General features: G+C 33.9%; 6 protein-coding genes across 6 annotated transcripts; all 6 read right to left on the reverse strand.

Moving 5' to 3' along the window:
* Positions 1-875: 875 nt before the first annotated feature.
* On the reverse strand, positions 876-1,729 carry LOC125025986 (cuticle protein CP14.6-like). The gene is made up of 3 exons (XM_047614349.1): positions 1,712-1,729; positions 1,262-1,497; positions 876-1,159 (listed from the first exon to the last, which is right to left on the reverse strand). Exons 1-3 carry the CDS (start codon positions 1,718-1,720, stop codon positions 931-933), a joined length of 474 nt encoding a protein of 157 aa, XP_047470305.1. The 5' UTR covers positions 1,721-1,729; the 3' UTR covers positions 876-930.
* A 1,556-nt stretch (positions 1,730-3,285) lies between these two features.
* Positions 3,286-4,226, reverse strand: LOC125025985 (cuticle protein CP14.6-like). The gene is made up of 3 exons (XM_047614348.1): positions 4,076-4,226; positions 3,684-3,919; positions 3,286-3,575 (listed from the first exon to the last, which is right to left on the reverse strand). Exons 1-3 carry the CDS (start codon positions 4,082-4,084, stop codon positions 3,347-3,349), a joined length of 474 nt encoding a protein of 157 aa, XP_047470304.1. The 5' UTR covers positions 4,085-4,226; the 3' UTR covers positions 3,286-3,346.
* Positions 4,227-6,216: 1,990 nt separating this feature from the next.
* Positions 6,217-7,139, reverse strand: LOC125025984 (cuticle protein CP14.6-like). Its single transcript, XM_047614347.1, has 3 exons — positions 6,997-7,139; positions 6,607-6,842; positions 6,217-6,499 (listed from the first exon to the last, which is right to left on the reverse strand). The coding sequence occupies exons 1-3, from the start codon at positions 7,003-7,005 to the stop codon at positions 6,271-6,273; spliced, it is 474 nt and encodes a 157-aa protein (XP_047470303.1). The 5' UTR covers positions 7,006-7,139; the 3' UTR covers positions 6,217-6,270.
* A 1,505-nt stretch (positions 7,140-8,644) lies between these two features.
* On the reverse strand, positions 8,645-9,587 carry LOC125025981 (cuticle protein CP14.6-like). The gene is made up of 3 exons (XM_047614343.1): positions 9,449-9,587; positions 9,036-9,271; positions 8,645-8,929 (listed from the first exon to the last, which is right to left on the reverse strand). The coding sequence occupies exons 1-3, from the start codon at positions 9,455-9,457 to the stop codon at positions 8,701-8,703; spliced, it is 474 nt and encodes a 157-aa protein (XP_047470299.1). The 5' UTR covers positions 9,458-9,587; the 3' UTR covers positions 8,645-8,700.
* A 1,923-nt stretch (positions 9,588-11,510) lies between these two features.
* Positions 11,511-12,434, reverse strand: LOC125025982 (cuticle protein CP14.6-like). Its single transcript, XM_047614344.1, has 3 exons — positions 12,295-12,434; positions 11,902-12,137; positions 11,511-11,793 (listed from the first exon to the last, which is right to left on the reverse strand). The coding sequence occupies exons 1-3, from the start codon at positions 12,301-12,303 to the stop codon at positions 11,565-11,567; spliced, it is 474 nt and encodes a 157-aa protein (XP_047470300.1). The 5' UTR covers positions 12,304-12,434; the 3' UTR covers positions 11,511-11,564.
* A 2,480-nt stretch (positions 12,435-14,914) lies between these two features.
* On the reverse strand, positions 14,915-15,889 carry LOC125025983 (cuticle protein CP14.6-like). The gene is made up of 3 exons (XM_047614346.1): positions 15,768-15,889; positions 15,306-15,541; positions 14,915-15,197 (listed from the first exon to the last, which is right to left on the reverse strand). The coding sequence occupies exons 1-3, from the start codon at positions 15,774-15,776 to the stop codon at positions 14,969-14,971; spliced, it is 474 nt and encodes a 157-aa protein (XP_047470302.1). The 5' UTR covers positions 15,777-15,889; the 3' UTR covers positions 14,915-14,968.
* Between the last annotated feature and the right edge of the window lie 2,294 nt (positions 15,890-18,183).

The following is an 18,183-nucleotide window of genomic DNA, read 5'->3' on the forward strand; positions in this document are numbered from 1 at the left end:
TTTTGCTTACGTCAAAATACTTATTATATCATCCTCCTGATTATAACCGCTATTATAATTTTTGGCTATATACACTAATAAGTAGAACATTATATTAATAGATAAACTTTAAACTCGACATGATATATCTATTTTGACTGATCAACATGATATTCGTATTGCTTTAAGTATTCCACGCTTTTTGAAAATATTCCTTAATAGAAGTATAATTATCCAATAATCGAGTAACATACATACTTGATAAACAAAACTTCAAAGAAATTAAACTCCGAGAAGGACCTGTTCCCTTTTCTTCGAGAACAACTGCAACAAAAGTACTTTACTCAAATTAATTTAAAAGGAAATAGATGAATGTTGCTTCACCGGCCTCAGACTCGCCTTCTTCGGCAGTGAAGACGATCTTGTCTGAAGCTCAGTAAGGGAAAGAGATTGAGAAACTGACCTTCATCAATAGGTCACAGACTGGCAGTGAAAGCCGTTTTTTACTAGCTATGAAATGATCCCGGACAAGGATTCCGTAAGTGGAGGTGTTACTTCAGGTGCATTTGTGAAGGAGGAGGTGGGCAGGATGGGGGTGCGGGTGAGGGGTAAAGTTGGAATTGTATATCTAAATATAATTTCATTAGCAAAAGAATCACTTGTTGGGCAATGATGATGCATGATGCACAATCGTAGGTTATACACCCCTCTTCCCCCACAACTGTGATCATTTTACTGTTCTTAAATTAAATATTAATTTCTTAACTTCGGAAATACTGTATAATGGATTAGATATTTAATATATAGAGTTGGAGAGAAGAAAAATCCTTACTTCCTTTCTCTTCGTCGGCACCATAAAAATAATCACGAATTTAAAGGATAATCGATGGATTGCATTGTTTAAAAAATTCTATTTCAGTTATAAATAGAATAAATACTTCATATTAGAATTTAGTTGGGGTGTCCGTAGAGGCCAGATGGGGCAGAAACTTCGTCGGAGTCGCCGCTGCGGGCGCGTTTGCGGTCCTCCTCGGCGGCGAAGGCGATCTGGTCGAGGACGAACTGAGGGATTGGGTGGGGGAATTCGGGAGCCACTGGGAGATGGGCGCCCTGAGGCTGGAAGCCGTTCTCGTCAGCAACGAAGGTAAGGTGGATTTTAGTGCCGTCGGGAGCAGTGTACCTGTAATATACCAGTTGTAAGTTTTAAACATCAAAAAAATACAATGAAACAATATCAATTAAATCAAATAAGCAAATAAAGTAAATATAAGTAAATACATACGAGTATTCTCCAGCCTTGATCACGGCATCCTCATCACCATCAGGAGATCCAGACTGGGAGAAGCTGATGCCGTTGGCAGCTTCGAAGTCGAAGTTGTAAGTTCCATCTTCCTCGTGGACGCGGTCGTCCTTGAGGATTGGCACGAACTCGCGCTCCTCACTGGACGCAGCACGAGGAGCATCGTAGCTGTACTGAGGGGCGGCGACGGCCACGGCGGCAACACAGGCGAGGATCAGCTGTAGTAGTAAAAAGTAAGTGGATTGAAAACTGCAAAAAATACTATATCTTATTCATAAAATGCATTTATCAATTTAAGATTATTTGTATCCAAGAATATATCGGAAAATATTTTCTTTATGACTCAAATTTCGCATTTGCAAAACAGGAAGAGACCTCAATGCACTGCAAGTGATAATCAAGCTTACATCCAACCTAACACTAGTTACTTACGAACTTCATGGTGATGTCTCAGTGGTTACTGGTGCTTGAGACTCCGGCAGCTGGACTTTTATAGATCAGATCGACCTTGTGAAGATCGAAGCGCTGGGGAAAAAGTGTAATAAAAAAAAGGAAATGTAAATACAGTACACTTCCGCTCAGACTCAACCGTCCCCTTCGTAAATGTCATTCATGCCTTGCCTTTAGTTTAACTCATTTTTCACTCCTGATGTGAGATAGCTTGCACACAGACCTGCTCACACATGTATATGTATGCATGTGTATATATATGATATATATGTATCTATATATGTTTATACATCCACGCCCACACACACACATATATATATATATATGTGTGTGTGTATATGTGCACAAATATATCTATGCATTTATGTCCGCACTTTGCACCGCCATCGAATAAAGAAAAGAAAAAGAAAAATGAAACGTAACATGAAAAAGAATGAAGTAAAAAAAGAAAAAAAGGGAAAAAAGACAAATGTAAGCAATAATATTCAAACGAATATATATATTTATATATATATAAACAAACAAACACACGTTTACGTATATGTACAAAAATGTGCACACACACAGACACACAAATACACTCACACACATACACATAAATGCATATATATATATATATATATATACATATATATATATATATATATATATATATGTATGTGTGTGTGTGTATGTATGAATGTATGCATTATGCTAAATATAAAAGGATATCATGATTTGGTTAATATTCTTTTTTATAAAGCAGTTAAGTACGACTTGAGAACGAATCATCACTTTATAGGACATTAGTGATGAATATACCATATGATACAATATATCTATGCCCCTTGGAAAATGTCAAAAGCTTTTACTGAATTGAATTTTATCGTTGGAATATATCAACTGGATATATAATATATATCACTGGATATATAATTTCGCAGGATTCTTACTGCTTCTCTTACACCATTTTACTACTGTGTCGCAAGTAGTACAGATGCCAAAGGGTATCTCGCAGCATATACAAATATTTTCTTATGGCTATATTACTTAGACTACATACTTCCTATTTATAGTATATTATACTATCCATAATTGTTTTCGCGTATGAATTTCCTTTGTCAAATATAATTATCCGGTGCTATACATTTACTTAAAACATTGGTAGATGTAATTTGTATTATATTTGGTAATGCTTTGGTTTTCTAAAGCGTGTTATTGTTAATATATATATATATATATATATATTTGTTAAAGATTATATCATACTTACTAGCTATATAGTAAATATTACATTTGTTAATTTCAGTGACTTTGTACACAAGTGTTTTCCACACGTACAGATAATCACACACACACGAACCGACACATTCAAATACACAGCTATAAGCTTACACATATACATATATATATACACAATATATATACACATACATCTATATATACATATATATGGATATAAAGCATTGTTAAAAAACAAATTCTATGAGCACTTTTGACATATATTTAGGGACAAAGAAATCTTAATCATTGTTTAAATAAAGGGTTGTCCGACTGAGGATTGGTAAAACACTGAATACATTATACATTCTATTTTAACCATAAATAGAATAAATACATAGTCGAAATCAGAATATTTTAGTTGGGGTGTCCATAGAGGCCAGATGGGGCGGAAACTTCATCGGAGTCGTCGCTGCGGGGGCGTTTGCGGTCCTCCTCGGCGGCGAAGGCGATCTGGTCGAGGACGAACTGTGGGATTGGGTGGGGGAATTCGGGAGCCACGGGCAGGTGGTCGCCCTGAGGCTGGAAGCCATTCTCGTCAGCCACGAAGGTAAGGTGAATTTTTGTGCCGTCGGGAGCAGTGTACCTGTAACATACAAGTTATCAGTTTAAAGCACCCGTCACAATACGATGAAATAATATCGGTTAAGCCAAATGAATTGATATCAAGCATAAAGACATCCTTAATACATACGAGTATTCTCCAGCCTTGATCACAGCATCCTCATCACCGTCGGGGGATCCAGCCTGAGAGAAGCTGATGCCGTTGGCAGCTTCGAAGTCGAAGTTGTAAGTTCCGTCTTCCTCGTGGACGCGGTCGTCCTTGAGGATAGGGACGAACTCGCGCTCCTCACTGGACGCAGCACGAGGACCATCGTAGCTATACTGAGGGGCGGCAACGGCCACGGCGGCGACACAGGCGAGGATCAACTGTGGTCATAAGATGTAATGTAGGTTACAAAGGGGCATAACAAAACAATGCGCTAGGGTCTTTACTCATTTCCCTGAATATATTAGTAGTCTTTAATGCCAGTAGAATACTTTGTTACATGCATATAATGTATTGCTTCAACACGAGCTACTTACGAATTTCATGATGATGGCTCAGTGATTACTGGTACCTGAGACAAAGTCATCTGCTCTTATATAGTTCGGACCGGCCTTGCTACAGACAGGGTCCAGGCACAGCCCACACTCCACAGCCGCACAGGTGTAACCTTCACCTTAGCTCTAAACATTATTACCCTGCAGTTAACTTGAACTATCTCTTCATCTCATTATAGCTGGAAATATATGAGATGGCTTTCCACTGGACTTTATTGGTTTACACATATATAACTAAAGTGACGCATCTTGTTGCGTCAAAAGCACGAGTAATGTTACAGACAAGAATATGCTGCAACTATACACACTTCGCTTTGGCTATTCTTTCAGGTAATCCGCAGTCCTACAGTAAAGAGACAGGAAAGCTACAAATTAGTTATCTCTATGTCCTGACAAGACAATATTATGCATATTTGGAAGAAATCATACATCTTATGCGAATAATTATATATCTGTATCAATAAATCTATCCATATATTTTCCATGTGTATACGCGCATTCACACAAACACACACACACACACACACACACATATATATATATATATATATATATATATACTTATATATACTTATATATAAGTACATACACAAACACACACACATGTATGCATGTGTGTGTATTTGTGTAGACAATATAGAGATATTACACACACATATATGTGTGTGCCTGTGTGAGCGGATGTGTGCATCCATATAACTGCACACACGCACATGCACACGAACATGCACACACACACACATTTATATATGTACACATTTATACACACGCACAACACACACATATACATATATATGCATATATTTATACACACACATATACACATATGTATATATATATATGACATTCTGAGGTCGAGAGGTCGTGTCAACAGCCCGCGTGAATAAATGCGGAACACTGCACCGGTGACCCCTAAGATGCGGGAAAAAAATATGTAGAAAAATATATATGTATGTACATATAATGCATGTATGCAAACGTTTAAAAAAAATGAACATGTGTATTGTAGTTCACTACGGCATTTTTATGTGTCGTGATATATTAAACACTACTATTGCTAACGCAGTCTCACGACAAAGAAAAATATTGAAAACATTTTATCGAAATAATCAGTACAGAACACAAGGTTCATAAACGGACTCTATTCACGCTGTTAAGCCAGAGCAAAATATGCGAAATCATGTGAGCTTTACATACAAGTGGTTCATAAGTATGATTTGAAAAAGTATGAATAGGGACAAAGAATAACAAGGGATCAAGGGACGGCTGTGAAACAAGACAACAAGGAAGAACTCATCTATATGGAAGGCCTTTTCGCTGTGTTTCTTCAATATGACGAAAAGGTCTGCGGTATCATCGATTGTTAACTTTCTCTTTCTTCATTGTTTTGTTTACAACTTGTTTAGCACAAATTCTCGTAGGTATAACACTTTGCTGTGGCTTAATTTTTATGCTACGTCTTTTATACCACTTTTTATGCGTTAAAGTGGTTGTAATTCAGTTGATGTGTAGACTTAGATGTAGTTCAACTGGCATACTAAGTCATGTGTAGTGCATTTGTAAGTTGAATCAGTTGTAATTATTGTGAATCAGATATTTTTTCTAGTGCATATTCAGGATTTCAGTGTACCTACATGTATTCAGGACATGCCTTTAGGACACACAATTTCTTTCTATCTCACTGTATTTGTTTCTCTTCCCTACCTGTTTCGATTTTAGTCTGTTTACCCCTTTATATGTATGTATTTTGTATTGAGGAAACCATCATATAGTGTTTTTGCACTAATATCCCATTATATAATACTTTCTTTTCTTTGAAATTTCTTAGCACTGCAACATTTTGTTGATATAGATATATAATCATACTTCCCAAGATTTGAAGCCACACACCCAAAAAGACCAGAATTGTATAAAAAAAAAAAGAAATTGTCCACTTATGTTCAAGCAAAATCTATAGATATCTACAGATATTAGAACACTACTACCGTGGCTTTCTTGAAAATTTTTGTGAGCATTTGGTAGCAAAGGCTATGCTCTTTTGACTACATATTTTTTTTTTTTTTTTTAGATATATTATGGTGCCAGTGAGGGGTTATGCATTTAAGGTTGGCTAAAACACCAGATTAGCTAAACATTCTATTTTAAACATAAATAGAATAAATATATTATGTTATAGTTTAGTTAGGGTGTCCGTAGAGGCCAGATGGGGCGGAAACTTCATCGGAGTCGTCGCTGCGGGGGCGTTTGCGGTCCTCCTCGGCGGCGAAGGCGATCTGGTCGAGGACGAACTGAGGGATTGGGTGGGGGAATTCGGGAGCCACTGGGAGATGGTCACCCTGAGGCTGGAAGCCGTTCTCGTCAGCCACGAAGGTAAGGTGGATTTCAGTGCCGTCAGGAGCAGTGTACCTGTAACATCCCATTTATAAGTTTAGGACTTACAGAAAGAATACAATAAAAATACCAGTGAGGCCAAATTAACTGGAATAAGAATTAGAAGATTCCGTAATACTCACGAGTATTCTCCAGCCTTGATCACAGCATCCTCATCACCGTCGGGAGATCCAGCCTGAGAGAAGCTGATTCCGTTGGCAGCTTCGAAGTCGAAGTTGTAAGTTCCGTCTTCCTCGTGAACGCGGTCGTCCTTGAGGATTGGGACGAACTTGCGCTCCTCACTGGACGCAGCACGAGGACCATCGTAGCTGTACTGAGGGGCGGCAACGGCCACGGCGGCGACACAGGCGAGGATCAGCTGTGGTCATAAAGCGTATGTTACAAAGGGCAAAAGACGTGCAGTTAAGGATCTTCACTCACTTTGATATTACTGTATAAAGACTAATCACTGAAGTGTATCTATACCAGTCATCACTAAGGATGAATAATATGCTCCGTCATAAACTACTTACGAACTTCATGATGATGGCTCAGTAGTTACTGGTGCTTGACACAAAGTCAACTGATCTTTTATACTTCAGGCCGGCCTTGCCACGGACAAGGCCCAGATATGTACCGCATTCCACAGATGTAACCTTCGCCTTTAATTCATTTTCTTCGAACCATTTCTCTGTCACCTCGTTATTGCTTTGTGAAATCAGTTTCTTAGATATGATTGTTTTCCATTTTATGAATGGCAAAAGTTCTTTCTTATAACCACAAAGTTAAATAGACTATGCTGTCATTATATATAATTAATTTGTTAACTATTTACAATGCTGCAGACTCATACTCAAAATAAGTGAATAAGGATTGAGTATATATATAAAAAAAAAATATATATATATACACACATATATATGGTGTATGTGCATGTACATACATATTTCATACACTGAAAGCGATAGAGACACTGAAGAAGATAAACAGGGTAGGAGACAGAAAAGAAAAAGGACGACACTCACAAGAGCGAGCGAACGTACGCAGATATGTGTGTAAGCTTGCATAGATTTTTATTTTTATCCATGAACATCTATATATACATTTCTCTCTTTACTGTGTAGAATTCCTGATTAAGATCTACTCTCGTAAGAAAAATTCAACACTAAAATGCTTTGAGAAAGAGGTGGCAACTTGATCAGAAACCCCAGTGACACACTGCCTGCACTCTAAGCTTATCATCTGACCGGAAAGCAATACACACAGGCAAGCAGGTCAATGTCAGGTAGCGGCGACCAACCTACACCGATCAATATTATACATCCACATGACACACAGACCGCGTTTCTGTTTACAGCCACCGTGATAATGGGTGGATATGATATAGCACAAGATGGCGAGGCACTGACTGGATTACGACTATAGATTTGGAGGTGTGAGTGAAGCTAAACGAGCCACTATACAGGTGTTACTCTTCTGAAACAGTATTTTTCCTCAACTTTGCATGTAATCAGCAAACGTTCTTTTCATTAATAGTATCATTATGAATTTGAGGTTTTCTCCCGTAAGTATATATATAAAAAAAAAAACAAAAAAAAACAGGCACGTGGTCTATGAAAGACTTATTCCTTTTCTTATCTCCCGTCCGTCTGTCTGTTCCATTCCCTCACTTTCTCACTTTCTCTACCTATCGTACTTACCCCATTGGTTAGAGCAAGATTTACAAATCACTTGCTCAGACAATCATCATAATCATACAAACACACACATATACATACACAAATCTTATTTCAAATATATCCTTTAATTTTGTTTAAAGAAAATCCCATTGTTATTAAATGTTTTTTCTATATTGTGTACGCATGTATGTATACATGTATCTTTATATGTATATATATGTGTGTACGTGAATGTGTGAATATACACTCCTGGTAGGATTCACATCTACTTACTCTTGGAAATATCTTAGAAACGAAGCGAAATATCATAGAAACCCTCACAGTGCGATGAAAGAGACTGTCTAGCTAGGATCAGATGATCCAGATATTCTCTACCCACAGCACTGATAATAATTGAAAATGGGTCCCAGAGAAAATGTGGATCCCACAGACGATGAGATCATCATTGTACCAGCATAAAAAAAGACAATAATATGCAGCGAAGGTTAGGTAATACTCTACAATCATTTAAAATTCTATTCTGAGCATAAATAGAATAAATACATGGTTCATGTCTGTTTAGTTGGGGTGGCCGTAGAGTCCTGAAGGAGCGGAAACTTCATCGGAGTCGTCGCTGCGGGGGCGTTTGCGGTCCTCCTCGGCGGCGAAGGCGATCTGGTCTAGGACGAACTGAGGGATTGGGTGGGGGAATTCGGGAGCCACGGGCAGGTGGTCGCCCTGGGGCTGGAAGCCGTTCTCGTCAGCCACGAAGGTAAGGTGGATTTCAGTGCCGTCAGGAGCAGTGTATCTGTAACAAATAATTTGTCAATTTAGGAGTTATAGAAAAAATACAATAGATATACCAGTGAAGCCAAATCAACTGAAATAAGGATTACAAACTTCGTAATACTCACGAGTATTCTCCAGCCTTGATCACAGCATCCTCATCACCGTCGGGGGATCCAGCCTGTGAGAAGCTGATGCCGTTGGCAGCTTCGAAGTCGAAGTTGTAAGTTCCGTCTTCCTCGTGAACGCGGTCGTCCTTGAGGATTGGCACGAACTCGCGCTCCTCACTGGACGCAGCACGAGGACCATCGTAACTGTACTGAGGGGCGGCAACGGCCACGGCGGCGACACAGGCGAGGATCAGCTGTACAATAATGTTACAAGGGATTGTTGTAAAATGGTCTTTACTCAAATATTTGGATATTATAGTGCACAGCTCCCCAATGCATACGACGTCAGTCACCTTAAAGTTCAAATAAGCTATTAGTATAAGAAAAATCAGATGCTCAAATTTGACTTTGCTTCATCACGAATTACTTACGAACTTCATGATGGTGGATCAGTGGTTACTGGTGCCTGAAACGATGTCAACAGAGCTTATATAGCTCAGACCGACCTTCCTACGGACGGCGTTCAGAAACACTGACGGAACCTTCACCTTGACTTTAATTATTTTCCTCTTCGATTTAACTCTTCCTCTCTTGCCTCACCATTGTCTTATAAAAAATATTTTTGATGAGTTTGTTTTTGTTCTCTTATTTTGTGAATGAACGTACTCTGCATTTAACACGACTGTGCTGACCCTATAGAAAACGGAAGTGTTTTATCCAGAACAAAAGCATTATTATACACAAAGGGTATAATTCATTCACTCTTGTATAATGTTTTATCTAGTATATGATTTTTTAAGAGAGTTAAATGTCGATACATATTTATTTGCATTTTAGGATATAATAGGCTCTGTTACTCATGAACAATAAAAAACATTATTTTTAGAAAATGTATCCCCGATAATGGATGTGCCCTCAATGATTTTAACTGAATATAAAAATAAATCTGATCCACTTTTGGACATTACTGTAGTTATGATAAGATTCATTCTACTGACATGACTCTTAGCAGATACATAATATTCGTATACATGCACACACACACACACACATACACATATATTGATTTGAATATATATATACACATATGTATATACATACTGTATTTATATTATATATACACATATATATATGCACACTCACACACACACACACACACACACACACACACACACACACACACACACACACACACACACACACACACACACGCACGCATATATGTAAGTATATACATATGTGTATAAATATTTATTCATTTAAATACACACATATATGTAAGTATATAAATACATATATGTATATATGTGCATATATATACTTATAAATATATATATATATATTTATTTACACACACTCAGTCACTACACACATATATATACATATATACACATGTTTCACAAATCAAGTGAAACCTGATCACCATTCTTGATCATGATCCATCCATCCGCCGACCTTAAATCGGCCCTCACTCCAGGAGACGGTCTTTTTATCTGTTGTTTTTGACTGTGGAAATTTCAATGTTTTAACCTCCCTTCCTTTCCTTCCTTACTGCGACTTGTTCTCCTTTCATTGGTTCAATATATTATGGAAGGAAACCGGGGATTACCAACAAGATTTAGTTTCTGGATGTTTCGGCCCTACCCTCCCCCCTTTTTCTTATTTTTTCTGTTTTTGTTTCATCTCCTTACTTTGACTTTTTTCCTTAACGATTGTTATAAAGTGTTTGTGTTTGGTAGTGGATTGAGTTATATTGCCGCGGTTAATGTCATAGAACCTTTCTTTCTATACGGTTAACTTTTACTTTAGACAATATGGATATGTAATGAACAATGTATGCAATGGACATGAAATGAAAAGGATTGTAAAAATTGAAATTTCAAAGGAAGCTAGTGTTGCCAGTATCATATTAGACTAACAAAATTACAGTCAGTCTTAAATACCGAACAGCTTTAGGCAGTGATAATGGCAGGTATGAAACTGAAAGAATATCCAGAACAGCAATGACAAAAAAAAAAAAAAAAAAAAAAAATCTAGCTGTATAGCACAGTATTGTCAAAACGGTGGACTAGACTGGTATTTTGTGGCTCTGAAACTTGATGCACACAATTTACATTACAAGGTTAGAAGCATTTGAAACATTTGGAGAAGACTAGACAAAGTGAAGGAAACGGGTCATTCTACAAATGAGGCTGTTTTGGGATAGTTGATCGAAATTATTAAGAAAACAAAAAACTGGATTGATGACGCCCCAGAAAGAGAGGGGCTCGTGAAGACTGGGAGGAGAATGGAAATCAAAGGCCATAAGCAAGAAGTGTTTGGATGCTTAGCGATTGAAAGTGATGACGGTAGATATAGACAATGAATGCCTAGGACTTATCACCTACATACATCAATATGGATGCGTATGTGTATATATGTATCAAATACAATATGTATGCTTATATATACACAAAATAACATTATTTAGGTAAGGTAAGTTAATACACTGCAATCATTTAAGGTTCTATTTTGATCATAAATAGAATAAATACATCATATCAGAATTTAGTTGGGTTGTCCGTAGAGGCCAGATGGGGCGGAAACTTCATCGGAGTCGTCGCTGCGGGGGCGTTTGCGGTCCTCCTCGGCGGCGAAGGCGATCTGGTCGAGGACGAACTGAGGGATTGGGTGGGGGAATTCGGGAGCCACGGGAAGGTGGTCGCCCTGAGGCTGGAAGCCGTTCTCGTCAGCAACGAAGGTAAGGTGGATTTCAGTGCCGTCGGGAGCAGTGTACCTGTGACATACCAGTTGTCAGTTTAAAGCACCCAACAAAATACAGTGAAACAATATCAATTGAGCCAGATGAATTGATATAAAGAATAAAGACATCCTTAATACTCACGAGTATTCTCCAGCCTTGATCACAGCGTCCTCATCACCGTCGGGGGATCCAGCCTGAGAGAAGCTGATGCCATTGGCAGCTTCGAAGTCGAAGTTATAAGTTCCGTCTTCCTCGTGAACGCGGTCGTCCTTGAGGATGGGGACGAACTCGCGCTCCTCACTGGACGCAGCACGAGGACCATCGTAGCTGTACTGAGGGGCGGCAACGGCCACGGCAGCGACACAGGCGAGGATCAGCTGTACAATAATGTTACAAGGGATTATAGTAAAACGATGTTTACTCAAATATTTGGATATTATAGTGCACAACTCCCCAATGCATTCGACGTCAGTCACCTATTATAAGAACATTCAGATGCCCAAATTTGACTTTGCTTCATCACGAATTACTTACGAACTTCATGATGGTGGATCAGTGGTTACTGGTGCCTGAAACGATGTCAACAGAGCTTATATAGCTCAGACCGACCTTCCTACGGACGGCGTTCAGAAACATTGCCGGAACCTTCACCTTCACTTTAATTATTTTCCTCTTCGATTTAACTCTTCCTCTCTTGCCCCACCATTGTCTTATAAAATATTTTTGATGATTTTTTTTTTTTTTTATTCTCGTATTTTGTGAATCAACGTACTCTGCATTACTGACCCTATAGAAAATAGAAGTGTTTCATCCAGCACAAAAACATTGCTATACACAAGGGTTTAATTCACACACTCTATTATTATGTTTCAACTAGTATAGGATATTTTAAGAGAGTTATATGTCGACACATTTTTATTTGTAGTTTATGGTATAGTATGTTCTGTTTTTCATGAACTATAGACTTCTTATTTTTAGAAAATGTATCTCTAAGCTACAATAAACTGAATTTATTCCCCGATAATGGATGTGCTCTCAATAATCTTAACTGAATATATTATATCTGATCCACTTTTGGACATTACTGCAGTTATGGTAAGACTAATTCTACTGACATGGATCTTAACAGACACATACTATACGTATACATGCACACACACACACACACACACACACATATATGTATATATATATGTATATATATACATACATATATATACACATATACATATGTATATATACATATATATACATATATATACATGCGCACGCGCTCACACACACATGCACAGACACACACATATACACACAGACACGCATGTAAGTATATGCGTATATTTGTATATAGTGTGTGTATACGTGCACACACACACACACACACACACACACACACACACACGCACACACGGACACACACACATACACACATATATGTAAGTATATACATATATATATAAATATTTATTTATTTATTCATTGAAATACACATATATGTAAGTATATAAATACATGTGTATATACACATATGTATATACTTACATATATGTGTGTATATACATATATGTGTATAAATATTTATTTACTTATTTATTTAAATCACACATATATGTAAGTATATAAATACATATGTGTATATATACATACTGTATTTATATTATATACACACATATTTGTATACGTGCACACACACACACACACACACACACACACACACACACACACACACACACACACACATACACGCAGACACGCATACACACAGATACTCATACACACACACACATACACACACGGACACACACACAGACACGTACACGGACACACACACAGACACGCATATATATAAGTATATACATACATGAGTACAAATATTAAATTATTAATTTAAATACACATATTAGTAAGTATTTAAATGCATATGTGTATATATGCGCATATATATGTATTTATTTATTTATTTACATACACACTCAGTCACGAAACACACACATATATACAAATAAGTTTCACGAATCGAGTGAAACCTGATCACCATTCTTGATCATGATCCATCCGGCCGCCGACCTTAAATCGGCCCTCACTCCAGGAGACGGTCTTGAATTGTTTTTATCTGTTGCTTTCGACTGTGAAAATTTCAATGTTTTAACCTTCCTTACTTCCCTTCTTTACTGCGACTTGTTCTCTGTTTATTCGTTCAACATATTACGCAAGGAAACCGAGGATTACCAACTAGATTTAGTTTCTGGGTGTTTCGGCCCTACCTTCCCCATTTTCATTTTTCCTCTTGTTTTTTTCTCCTTACTTTGACTTTATTTCCACAACGATTGTTTTAAAGCATTTGTGTTTGGTGGTGGATTGAGCAATATTGCCGCGGTTGATGCCATACAACTTTTCTTTCTATATGGATAACTTTTAATTTAGACAATATGAATATGTAATGAATAATGAATGCATTAAACTGAACAGTGCAATGGATATGACATGAAAATGATATTAAAAATGGAAATTTCATAGGAAGCTAGTGTTGCTAGTATCATATTAGATTAACAAAATTACATAACTGGCCAGTCATAAATACCGAAGAGCTTTATTCAGTGATAATGGCAGGTAGGACATTGAAAGACTATCCAGAACAGCAGTGACAAAGAAAAAAAAAAAAAAAAAAAAAAAAAAAAACGGTGGACTAGACTGTGGTATTATGTGGCTCTGAAACCTGATGCACAAAATTTACATTACAAGGTTAGGAGCATTTGAAACGTGGCTCTGGAGAAGACTAGACAAGGTGAAGGATACGGGTCGTTTTACAAATGAGGCTGTTTTTGGGATAGTAGATCGAAATGATTAAGAAAACAAAAAACTGGATTGGTGACGCCCCAGAAAGAGAGAGGCTTGTGAAGACTGGGAGGAGAATGGAAATCAAAGGCCGTAAGCAAGAAGTGTTTGGATCATGAGCGATTGAAAGTGACGACGGTAGATATAGACAATGAATGCCTGAGGCTTATCACCCGCATACATACATCACCTACATGCATCAATATGGATACACTTTAGATACACATACATACATGTATGTGTATATATGTATCAAATTAATATGTATGCTTATACATACACAAAATAACAATATTTAGGTAAGGTAGGATAATACACTGCAATCATTTAAGGTTCTATTTTGATCATAAATAGAATAAATACATCATGTCAGAATTTAGTTGGGTTGTCCGTAGAGGCCAGATGGAGCGGAAACTTCATCGGAGTCGTCGCTGCGGGGGCGTTTGCGGTCCTCCTCGGCGGCGAAGGCGATCTGGTCGAGGACGAACTGAGGGATTGGGTGGGGGAATTCGGGAGCCACGGGCAGGTGGTCGCCCTGAGGCTGGAAGCCGTTCTCGTCAGCAACGAAGGTAAGGTGGATTTCAGTGCCGTCGGGAGCAGTGTACCTATGACATATTAGTTGTCAGTTTAAAGCACCCAACAAAATACAGTGAAACAATATCAATTGAGCCAGATGAATTGATATAAAGAATAAAGACATCCTTAATACTCACGAGTATTCTCCAGCCTTGATCACAGCGTCCTCATCACCGTCGGGGGATCCAGCCTGGGAGAAGCTGATGCCATTGGCAGCTTCGAAGTCGAAGTTGTAAGTTCCGTCTTCCTCGTGGACACGGTCGTCCTTGAGGATTGGCACGAACTCGCGCTCCTCACTGGACGCAGCACGAGGACCATCGTAGCTGTACTGAGGGGCGGCAACGGCCACAGCGGCGACACAGGCGAGGATCAGCTGTAATAACCGAAGTTTGCTGCTTTATAGCGTCGCAAGCGAAACATGTGTACTTAAAAGGCTAAATTCAGCATAAGGTATCCAGTCTATCAGTTGGAAGGTATGCGGAACACGAACGCACACATTTTTGGAAAAAGTATGGAGTCCCCTTGATGTCAAGAACAAACACTGCTGATGCACACACGAATCGAAGAAATACACAGAAATCTTGACAAAAGTTACTTACGAATTTCATGGTGATGGCTCAGTGGTTACTGGTGCTTGAGAAAAGTCAGCTGACCTTATATACTGTAGTTCATTCCGACCTTGCCACGGACAAGGCCCCTAAAATCTCTCCACAGCCACAGACGTAACCTTTACCCTCAGCAGTTCTGTTTAACATTTCTGTTCGTGAGCCATTTTTGGGGGGAGAGAGAGGGGGGCATTTACCTTTGTCACTGAAGTTTCACGGTTATGACTGTCTCTTGCATTCATATGTTCACACAAACGCACAAGTACACGCGCCCGTGCACACACACACACACACACTATTTATATATATATATATATATATATATATATATATATATATATATATATATATATATATATATATATATATATATATATATATATATATATATATATATATATATATATATATATATATATATATATATATATATATATATATATATATATATATATATATATATATATATATATATATATATATATATATATATATATATATATATATATATATATATATATATATATATATATATATATATATATATATATATATATATATATATATATATATATATATATATATATATATATATATATATATATATATATATATATATATATATATATATATATATATATATATATATATATATATATATATATATATATATATATATATATATATATATATATATATATATATATATATATATATATATATATATATATATATATATATATATATATATATATATATATATATATATATATATATATATATATATATATATATATATATATATATATATATATATATATATATATATATATATATATATATATATATATATATATATATATATATATATATATATATATATATATATATATATATATATATATATATATATATATATATATATATATATATATATATATATATATATATATATATATATATATATATATATATATATATATATATATATATATATATATATATATATATATATATATATATATATATATATATATATATATATATATATATATATATATATATATATATATATATATATATATATATATATATATATATATATATATATATATATATATATATATATATATATATATATATATATATATATATATATATATATATATATATATATATATATATATATATATATATATATATATATATATATATATATATATATATATATATATATATATATATATATATATATATATATATATATATATATATATATATATATATATATATATATATATATATATATATATATATATATATATATATATATATATATATATATATATATATATATATATATATATATATATATATATATATATATATATATATATATATATATATATATATATATATATATATATATATATATATATATATATATATATATATATATATATATATATATATATATATATATATATATATATATATATATATATATATATATATATATATATATATATATATATATATATATATATATATATATATATATATATATATATATATATATATATATATATATATATATATATATATATATATATATATATATATATATATATATATATATATATATATATATATATATATATATATATATATATATATATATATATATATATATATATATATATATATATATATATATATATATATATATATATATATATATATATATATATATATATATATATATATATATATATATATATATATATATATATATATATATATATATATATATATATATATATATATATATATATATATATATATATATATATATATATATATATATATATATATATATATATATATATATATATATATATATATATATATATATATATATATATATATATATATATATATATATATATATATATATATATATATATATATATATATATATATATATATATATATATATATATATATATATATATATATATATATATATATATATATATATATATATATATATATATATATATATATATATATATATATATATATATATATATATATATATATATATATATATATATATATATATATATATATATATATATATATATATATATATATATATATATATATATATATATATATATATATATATATATATATATATATATATATATATATATATATATATATATATATATATATATATATATATATATATATATATATATATATATATATATATATATATATATATATATATATATATATATATATATATATATATATATATATATATATATATATATATATATATATATATATATATATATATATATATATATATATATATATATATATATATATATATATA

The sequence above is a fragment of the Penaeus chinensis genome, chromosome 5 (assembly GCF_019202785.1).
Source record: "Penaeus chinensis breed Huanghai No. 1 chromosome 5, ASM1920278v2, whole genome shotgun sequence".
In the NCBI taxonomy this organism is placed as follows: Eukaryota; Metazoa; Arthropoda; class Malacostraca; order Decapoda; family Penaeidae; genus Penaeus; species Penaeus chinensis.

Bases quoted from the DNA above. Each gene is read 5' to 3' on its own strand.
- LOC125025986 (XM_047614349.1), bottom strand. The intron at 1,160-1,261 runs GTATGTATTTAC...GGTATATTACAG, and splicing joins ATCAAGGCTGGAGAATACTC to GTACACTGCTCCCGACGGCA.
- LOC125025985 (XM_047614348.1), bottom strand. The intron at 3,576-3,683 runs GTATGTATTAAG...TGTATGTTACAG, and splicing joins ATCAAGGCTGGAGAATACTC to GTACACTGCTCCCGACGGCA.
- LOC125025984 (XM_047614347.1), bottom strand. The intron at 6,500-6,606 runs GTGAGTATTACG...GGGATGTTACAG, and splicing joins ATCAAGGCTGGAGAATACTC to GTACACTGCTCCTGACGGCA.
- LOC125025981 (XM_047614343.1), bottom strand. The intron at 8,930-9,035 runs GTGAGTATTACG...TATTTGTTACAG, and splicing joins ATCAAGGCTGGAGAATACTC to ATACACTGCTCCTGACGGCA.
- LOC125025982 (XM_047614344.1), bottom strand. The intron at 11,794-11,901 runs GTGAGTATTAAG...GGTATGTCACAG, and splicing joins ATCAAGGCTGGAGAATACTC to GTACACTGCTCCCGACGGCA.
- LOC125025983 (XM_047614346.1), bottom strand. The intron at 15,198-15,305 runs GTGAGTATTAAG...AATATGTCATAG, and splicing joins ATCAAGGCTGGAGAATACTC to GTACACTGCTCCCGACGGCA.